Here is a 9418-nt window from a genome sequence, read left to right as displayed (position 1 = left end):
GGGAAAGAGGAGCTGGAAGAGAAGACATCCCTTCCTCTGCTGCCTTCCAGATGGCACTGTGGCCAGGACAGCCTTGGGTTGGCCCTTTGAGAAGAGGGAGAGATGTGGCTGGTGGCTCAGCAATGTACGTGCAACCAGGCATTGATACATACAAATCAAACACTCATAACTCTGGAAGGATCTGGCCCTGTTTCTTTCTTAGAAAAATCCCAGATCATTAGAGCAAAAAGTAGATTAGCAATTCTGAGCTTTAAATCCTATTTCTAACACAGATTTACTGTGACGTTTCAGACAAGTCGTTGCTTTTGATTGCTAAGTTTTCACAATTAAGAGTGCAAAGCAATGAGATAGATCCAGCCTGTGAGCTTAGGTTCAGAAGTAGTTGCTCAAAATGGCAATAAGTGATCCCCTTTAGAATAACAGGATGTTCAAATCTGCTCAAGATTTTCTTGGTAATATCCACAGCTCAGTTTACAAATCAACAGATGCAGAGTTTTTCATAACTCTTAGTATCTCTGAAAATGTGGCCCCTTCTCTCCCCAGGCATGAAGTTTAGCATTTAAGGGATAACTGGGTTGCTGATCTTTGAAGCAAAGCAGAATCCAGTTCTCTAGATGCTATTCTCCAAGAACTTCATTGATGTTCACAGCTTCCACACTCACCCCTATGCAGATGACTCAGTCTTTATTTCCACCTGGGTCCTAACCTGAGTGTCCAGCTGCCTAGGTGGCATCCCACCAACATCTTAAACATGGCCCCCACCGCACCTGCTCCTGACTGGCTCTTCCATCCATAGCTCTACCATTCTCCTAGGCATTCAGTTCTTCAAAGTCTTTCTTTACTTCTCTCTCACTAGCAAGATCCAGTGTCCTCCCAGGTTGTGTAGAGTCTAGTTCTATGGGGGCAAAACCAAAAGGGACTTTAGAAATAAATCCCCTGGTCAGTGATTAATATGAATTATAAATCTGTCCAAATTCCTCAAGGTCAAGGTCCATGTGTTATGCATCTCTATACTCCCAGCTGCAGACAAATGAATCAGTGCCCGACTCATAGTAGGTGCTCAAGTAGTTTTTGCTCAGAGACAGAAGGGAAGATATGTAACTTACAGTACTACCTGAAGAAACATTTCTAATAAAAATGTATTATCTAAAATAGGAATCATGAACTGAAACCTCCTATTGTAAAGAAAGACTTTTACTGTGAAAATACCCACATTACAGATTTTTAAAAATCAAGACGATGCCTAACAAGTTTCAGTGACTTGCTCAAGGTCCCACCAAGTACATAGTCCAGTCTTCACTTTACCATTTGGAATTCAGTCTCCACCAAACAGAGAAGGATGCTAATTCACCCTCACAAAGATATTTTTGTCAAGGGAGAAGGGAACAAGCAACCACCCTTTTCCTGGGTCTTCTCACCGTGGCGAGTGCCACCATCTCAGCCCTCAAGCCACAGGCCAGCACAGCAGCAGAGGGTAGAGGATGAGGCCAGTATTGGAAGTGTCTGTGTCCGAGAAAGCTGGAGCAGACATCCAATCTCTCTGAGAAGAATGGATGCAGGCACTTTCTAGCTCCGGACAGCCCTCCAGGGGGCTTGTCGCACTTCACCAATAGCATGGAGTACGTAAGAGAGTAAATGAGATTTAAGAATTCAGCAAGTTCTGAAAAGGATGGCAAAAGAAGTGACCTGGGAGGTGAGAGACCTGAGTTCCCAACTCGCCTCTTCTCATGTCTCCCTGTGTGGCCTGGCAAGTCAAATGACGCTCCCCAAAGGTCTCTGCCCTTCCTTCTTCAGCTCTCTCCTTATACTGGCCTTCCAGAGACAGCTCGCCTCAGTCACTCCGACAGGGACAGCCGGCCAAGGAAAGGGGGCTCTTGTGTGTCGCTCTCTCTCTCTCTCTCTCTCTCCCTCTGCCCCTTCTCTCTCTCTTCCCCCCTCTTTCTCTCCCTCTCTCCCTTTCTCCTTCTCCTCCTCTCTTCCCCCAAGTACATGACTTCTCCTCCCTCAGGACACTTGACACTTTCAAGACTATGGGGCAGGTATTTTGGGGCACAGGCACGTCCCCTGCCGGGCCGGGATTCCAGGAAGCGAAATCCACCTTTCACCTTTCCCCTCTCAAAGGCTGGGGAGAGCTTAACGTATGTGACCCAGAATGAGAGAATTCAAGAGCAAAGCGGGAACTTGCTAGAGAAGGGGTGCGCCCTGCCCTGCAGCGTTGTGGATCGCCCTTGTGAAATTGCCAGGGCAATGTGGGAACTAAATTCTTTAGTCTCAGTCCCCAAAAGTGAGCTCAGACGGCCAGTGCCTGGAAGCCTAGGACTGAGAACTTTAAAGCGTCTGAATGATTCTTCACGTTTGCTCCCCCTGACCAAAAATTTATTTTCTCCCCTATTCCACCCCTAAAGGCTCCCTCACAAGCCAGATTCCTTGTAAAAAGTCTCGATGGCCCTTGGCCACCTGGAGTCACTCTGTATTGACTTCTCACTGCTCTTGGTGTCTTTAAACCCAGAAGGGATCCCAAGTCAGGAGATGGAAAGTTACTTCTGAGAGCGAGGGAGAGAGCGCCCCCAACTGCCAGGTCTGGCCACAAATGTCCAGCCTGTCCCCACTTTGCTGTGCAGGAGCCGAAGACTCCAGGTGCACATGTCCAGCCCTGGCCGTGTTGACCCCAGCCAGGGCTGTCCCCAAAACCCCAAAGTTGGCCATCTGCCCCGCCTCTTCAACCGGTGACTGGAGTCAGTTACACAGATAACAGGATGGACTTGGCAGGGCTTTTTCATCACATACATTATTCTAATAGAAATGCATACTGCGACCTGAGCTTTGTGACAGTCCATTTTAGAAGACTTTTGCCAAGTAAATTCACTCTGCAGTGAAAAATTGGAGAAAGTGTTTTTCCTCAGCAGAATCTGCCGCTTCTAACCTAAGCAGCCAGAGCCCAGACAAGCCCCAGCTGCGAACAGGAATGCAGAGGGCTCCCTCCTTCCGAGCCACTAAATGGTGACGGAACAATCTGAGACCTGGCGCCCATCCATCAGATGCCTTCCACCCAATCCAGCCATTCTGCCTTGCCCTCTCTCCAAATCATTCCTGTTCCCTCAGTCCACATTGAGACACACACCTTTTTGTCAGCTACTTAAAATCATTAAGTAAACTTAATTAGGTTTGTTAATCCCTAAGGCTGGCAGAGTGGCATTATATTCACTGTCCATTAACAGTCTGTTGCTTGAATGAGATGGAGCGTTTTCCGAGCTCTGCATGAGCAGCATCCGCACTTTCTATGGAGAGATCTTTCTGGGGAGTCTGGGAGACACCCAATTCCAAGGCCACCCCCTGTGAACCTGGCCCACTGCCCAAGTGGCCACCTCCCAGAATCCCCTGGGGCCAGCTTTCAACAGGCCTCTCTATAAAGCTGAGTAAGATGGAGTCAGGGGGTACATGTTCCTTAGGCAAAGCCAGGCTCCAACCACCATCTCCAGCCAAGTCTGTTTCAGCAACAAGCTCTAAACTCCACTGACAGGGAAAAAAAAGACAAAAAGCAGCAACTCTTGTAATTAATATTGTCTTCTTTGGAGGAAACTGAAAAAGCTGAGGTTTGAACTACGGAGGGGCACGGAGTAAAATCTCCACTGCTAAGGACCAGAAAGAGCGGAGTTCAATGCCATGTTCTTAAACAGCGCAGATCAGTGAGGGAGCTGGAGGAGCCGCGAAGAGCTTCTTTTCTTCTCCTTGGCCAGGCCGCCCACAGAGAGGGAGGGCAGGGTTCTTCTAGCCATGGAGGCTCCGCTCCTTTCCCCATGCGGAGCTAAGGACGTCGGGCAGGGGCAGCAGACTAACCTGGATGTTCGTTAGAACCACCTGGCCCCTGCAGTCCTGAGCGTAGTGTGGGACGGGCCTTGCTTTCCTTCAGGCCCAGAGCAGTCCACCCAGTACATGCTAGAACTGCCTCTTAGTCCCAGAGCAGTCTGCCCAGCACGTGCTGGAACTCGAGACCTGAGGCCCAGGTTGACTCTGGAGGGTGACTTGGTATCTGCACTTTAGAGGACTCGACAGAAAAGAGCAGTTGGACCAAAAAGACTGGAGCCTTCAGGAAGACTCACCCATCCCCAGCAGGGAGAGGGTGGGCAGAGCCAGGAGCAACCTCTTCTTCACCTAAGGTTCAGGTAGGGACACGCAACCAGGTACCGTCCAAAGTAGAGAAGCCTGAATCTGGGTGACCCCACCGGCCGCCTCTTGGCCAGTGCCTCCACAGAAAATGAACTAGATTGGTTCTGCCGTTCCCTCCCCACCGCAAAGCCTACCATCCCCAGACCCCACTTCCAGACTGCCTCTGTGTCACCCCTGCCCTTCCCACACCCTCTGTCCCAACTGTCCCTTCCCTGTGGCCTCTGGAGTCTGGAGCATTTGGGGCGGGTTGGCAGTGTGGCCTCCTGGGTAGACAGAGGCGACGTCGCATGTTTACATCTGACTCGACATGGGATTGAGTCGTCCCTGATTGTTCCGAGTGTTCCTGCCTCCAACTGTGTGCGGTTCCCACTGTCGGTCACACTCCGCACAGCAGCCGCCTCTGCCCGTGCCTTCCAGAGCGCTTTAGAAACTCTTCTGTTAAGAAGCCATGGCAGCCCCAGCTTGCATCGTGTCACCCATGCTAAGAGTCCCAGTGGCTGGTGAAGAACTTTGCAGCTCTAATCGCTCTCTAATAAAGACGGACGGAGAGGGGATGTTCATTTTCTCTGGAAGGGCCCATTTAGGGGAAAACAGGGATTTGTTCCCCTGCCCCCAGGCTCGATGAGCACATGTATGTAATTTACTGGCTCAGGCCCCCCAGGCCCACAGGGACGGCACACCCGTGCTGCAGCTCAGCAGGGAAACAGTGCCTGGCATGGCCCCTTGGCCTATGGACGACAGCTTAGGAGATGACCCAGAGTGGAGAACTGGAAAGGGGGCTGCAGGCCGTTTGCCACCGCTGTGCGGGAGCATCAAGCAGCTTTGCCTTCCTGACGCTTCCACCCACCGGGACATGATTCTTCCCCTTCACCATCTCCGAGTAGCTCTGAGTGCCTGTTCTCTTGTGGCCGAGGAGCAGCATCTCCCTAACCCTGAAGCTGCTGTAAGGAGAACGATACAGCAGTATCAGGGCCCTGGTTTGCCACTGGAGAAGCCCAGGCCTGGCCGTGTCTGGGGTTCCACAGGCTCAAGCCAAGAGCTCATCTATGGACTGTGTTCCCCATGGAGACCGCGGGAAACTGGAGCTGTGACCTTGCCAAGACTAGGAGAAACCCAGTGAGTGGAGGCGTGTGAGATACAGGTGCCTCTCACCAGTTTTACCGCCTTCCACAGCCCTCACACTCAAGCCAGGGGTGCCCCGTCCTGCCCTGACGCATCCCTCACTCCAGTTCCTCTTCCGGAGATGCCGTCTCCTCACTGCTCCCCCTGCCCCCCACATCGATATCCGTGAGTCCTCTCTTCTCTTCAACACCAACGTTAATGCCGCCTCCCCCATGAAGTGCTCCCCATCCCCCCAGCCTGGACTCTCTCCTTCCTCTGAGCTCTCATCTGTCGCGTGGCATTTCTCTCCTTCTGCCTTATTCTACACTGATGAATATGCCCTTCGTCTCTCCACTGGACAGTAAGCGACTTGAATACTGTGTTCCTGTCTGATTTCTCTTAGGATTCCCCACAGAACTTAAATACGGCCCAACACAAGATAGGTGTGTGTGAAATGAAAACCTGTTTGATAGGTGATTATCAAGGTCAGAATGAAAGATGCCTCTCAGGGGTGTATGCCCAAGTGCCAAGAGTGGGCTGGACAGGGCAGGTGGTTTCTGGTGCTGCCCATCCCTCGTGCACACTCATCCCGCATGCCCAGCGGTCCCAGAATGGGATTTGGGGGTTTCCCACTGGACACTTTTCTATCCTTGCCCAACCAACTACCAGCCCCCCTTGCTGGTCTGTTCTGACTAAGGACAGGGGGCACACAGAGCCAATTACAAGGAAATGTGGCCAGAGGATACCAGTGGGCTTAGCCATGGGTAGAACAGATTCAGGCATTTTCTCTTTAGAATTGAACCAGATTTGGGCCCTCTAATTGTGACTTGCAAACAAGAAGGATTATTTGTGAATGACCAGATTTCACAAGGTGGCTGAAGGCACAGACGGGTTCACTACGTAGTTCAGTTAAGAATAATCAATCACGAACATACTATTTAGGTAAAAATTTGCTTTTGACTTCAAGTCTTTCCACCACAGGAGGCAGTAATTGTTCTCTGGCCGGGAATAACCAAGCCAGCATCCAACCCATCTATGTGCTGCTCCGAGCTCATCTGCTCTCAGGCCTAACGGGGGCTGGCACTTCGCCCATTGACCGTAAAGCTGTGTTGACCTCACTGCGAATCGTGAGCGAACATTCTTTCTCCCGCGTGTTTCCCTCCTATAGGCCTCCCCTCCTTCTGTCCACGTTCTGTATCCTGCCTCCACACCGCCGGTCTCCCGCTCCCGACACCGCTCCGGTTTTCTGCGCTTGCCGCCCCTAGCTGCCGACGCTCGATTTTCCGGGATCTCTCTCGCTCCTTTTTCCTGACAGCTTTGTTGAGCTATAATTTACATACCACAAAATTCACCTGATTTAGGTGTACACGCCAGCGACTTTTAGCAAATGTACAGAGGTGTGCAAAGAGCGTTACCATCCGATTTCGGAGTCGTTCCATCACCCAGGAGAACCCCGATGCTGGTGTGCAGTCGATACTGTTCCCACTCCCCGCCCCTGGCAGCCACTAATCTGCTTTCTGTCTCTGTGGATTTGCCCATTCCAGACGTTTCGTGTAAATGGAGTCATTTGTGTGAATGGAATCATGAGGTCTTTAACCTGTTGCCGGGCTTCTTTAACTTAGCGTGATGCCTGTGAGGTCCGTCCATTTTAGCGCATGTATCCTGGTCTGCTCTTTTATATCGGAGAGTAGCATTTCATCGTATGGCCATCCAGTCGCCACGTGAGTGCTTGGATTCCCTCTCTTGTTGTTTTAACATCCTCACCAGAGACTGCTCACTCTTCTGCAGATCATTCGAGATCGACTTTCTGAAAGGTGGGAACGGTTCTTAAAGTTCTCAGGAAACTCTTACTCTGCAGCAGGAAAGGGCTGGTTTATTCCTTCCAGGAGGATGACGCCCCGGGAGCCAAGCGAACCAGAGGTGTTTTCTGTTCGTCCCACTTGAAAGCCTTCTCTGGCCACAGTCCAAGAACCTAACCCTGCAAAGCTATGGCAGAGGTGAAAAACAGCAATATCTCAGTGGGCTCACTGTGAATACTTACGGCCACTCTGTGTTGGCCACCAACACCCCCAGGGATCAGAGTCAAATAATATTTAACAACCAGTTGGGCACTGCACAGACCAACCCCAGTCAGAACTGACAGTGATCACCAGGATCCTTAATCCCTGTGTGAGGGATTAACCTTTTGATTGCTGGATAATGGGGGAAATTCGGGGGGCACCAAAGAAAGATCCGGGCTGCCTCAGCCAACAAAAAAGGGGCTCTCAGGGAACAGTGGCTCTTTATCAATTGGTGCAGAAGTATTTTAATATTTTAATAATGATTTCAATTCTAACTGGGAGCATCAGCTGAATATCAAGCCTACCCATTTCCACCCACCCTGCACACCCAAGAAGGGACAGAGGTCTCCTCAGAGTTCCCATGAGTCCTGGACCCAAGCCCCAAACTCCAAATTGGATTAACATGTGGAACAGCCCCTCAGAAAGGGCGGTACTCTGTGCTGGAGAAGCGGGGGGAGATGCTGACCGCCTCGCTCTTGCGGTGCTCTGAGATTAGCTACAGCTGATAAAAACCGGTCACAAGCAGGGCATCAGCACCGTTGGCTGGATGCTGAATCCTAAGACATGACCGACCCAGGCTGTTCCTCACACACACTCCTCTTAACACACGTACAGGTTCTGGCTGCAGATTGTCGCGTGGTGGGGACAAGGATCCAGAGCCACCGTGGCTTTTGACAATATCTCCATCAGCCTGGACTGCTACCTCACCAGTGAGTTCCCCCTGTCTCTGGCACTTGTTCTCAACCCAGACTACCCCAGGCCTCACTGTCCCTCCATAACCTAAGCCCACGTTCCCTTCTACCTTCCCCGGGGCACACTCATCTCTCTCCCTGAAGCTGAGCCCCACTTAACTCAGCCCATGGGGTCTTCTCTATTCTAGTCAGTGGGGAGGACAAGATGCCACAGAACACAGCACCCAAATCGAGAAATCTGTTTGAGAGAAGCCCAAACAAGGAGGTGAAACTCTGGGAAAATACACCAAGGGAGACCCCCATCTTTGACCCTACAGGTAAGGGTTCAAATTACAAATTTGAGCAGAATAATTTTTTGTTGCAAAAGGCAGAAGAAAGACATGTGCCATGATTGGGGTGGGGAGCTGTTTTTAAAGAGTAAAATCGTCAGTCTTTGGAAGGAACCCCATCTATACCCTGGCCGTGGGGCCCCAAGAGGAGGCCATTTGGTTCTCTTACTACCTGGGCAAACAGGGCTTCTGAAGGTTGTGCAAGGTCGCATCTCTCCTCCATGCCTGGGGACACCCAGGCCCCGACACAAACAGGACAACCAAGCTGGTATCCTCTCTGCAACTCGGTCCCTGGAAACCGCTCCCCATTTACTGAACAAAGCAAACATTCTGTCAGAGTTGTTCTCCTCATAAAGAGGGTTGGGCCCAAGGTCAAGGTCATCTGTTGCCCAAAGACAGGCTAGCCCATCGTGGGTAAAGCCCCCAAAGCTTCGAGTTCAACACATTTCTCCAAAGCTTGTCTCCCCCCAAAGCTGCTTGATTCAGCAGCCGCCAAGCTGAGGGCTTCTCGTGGAGGCTCCACTGCTTCAAACACAGGCCTCTCCAGCCTCTGGCCCTCCACCATGGGTGTGACTTCTCTGTTACTCTTTGTTTCAGGAGGAAATCTCTAGGAATCAGTCTCCAAACTCAGTACGATGTTCCTCAGCAGTTCTGAGATCTCTGAGGCTAGCCCCAGAAAACCCGGTGAAGCCCACTGGGCCCAACAAGAGCAGTCAAGGGGTTCCCCCAGGTGGCCACCGGTGCCTGGGTATCTGAAGCTTCTTCCAACATGTGTAACCAGGAGAAGCAGGTGTACAACACATGAGCCACCCACACTTTTTTTCCTATAAAAGGAAATTCTGTATTAGAATAGCAATAGATAAATGATAAATCTCTAATTTCTACTTCTAAATATGAGATCCTAGTTAAATGCAAAGTACCCCCCAAAAATAGAGGCTTATACCTTCACACTAAGTTCATTGATTCTCAACATATTAACTAAATGTTAGCTTCGCTTTGGTTTTGAAGAACTTTCCTTTCTCTCCCCTGGAAAGCTGTCCCCAGACTCACTACCCATTCCAGGTTCCCC

General features: G+C 50.8%; 1 protein-coding gene across 1 annotated transcript in view; it reads left to right on the top strand.

Moving 5' to 3' along the window:
• The window catches only part of ALK (ALK receptor tyrosine kinase), a 621621-nt gene that overhangs the window by 546962 nt on the left and 65241 nt on the right, over positions 1-9418 (top strand). Inside the window, exons 10-11 of the mRNA XM_015588147.2 lie at positions 7944-8038; positions 8209-8337. Of these exons, the coding sequence (XP_015443633.2) occupies positions 7944-8038; positions 8209-8337 (224 nt within the window). The remainder of the gene's footprint in view (positions 1-7943; positions 8039-8208; positions 8338-9418) is intronic.

Source organism: Pteropus alecto, unplaced genomic scaffold (genome assembly GCF_000325575.1).
Source record: "Pteropus alecto unplaced genomic scaffold, ASM32557v1 scaffold61, whole genome shotgun sequence".
In the NCBI taxonomy this organism is placed as follows: domain Eukaryota; kingdom Metazoa; phylum Chordata; class Mammalia; order Chiroptera; family Pteropodidae; genus Pteropus; species Pteropus alecto.
Note: the sequence above shows the minus strand (reverse complement) of the source record. Positions and strands in the feature narration are given on the sequence as shown.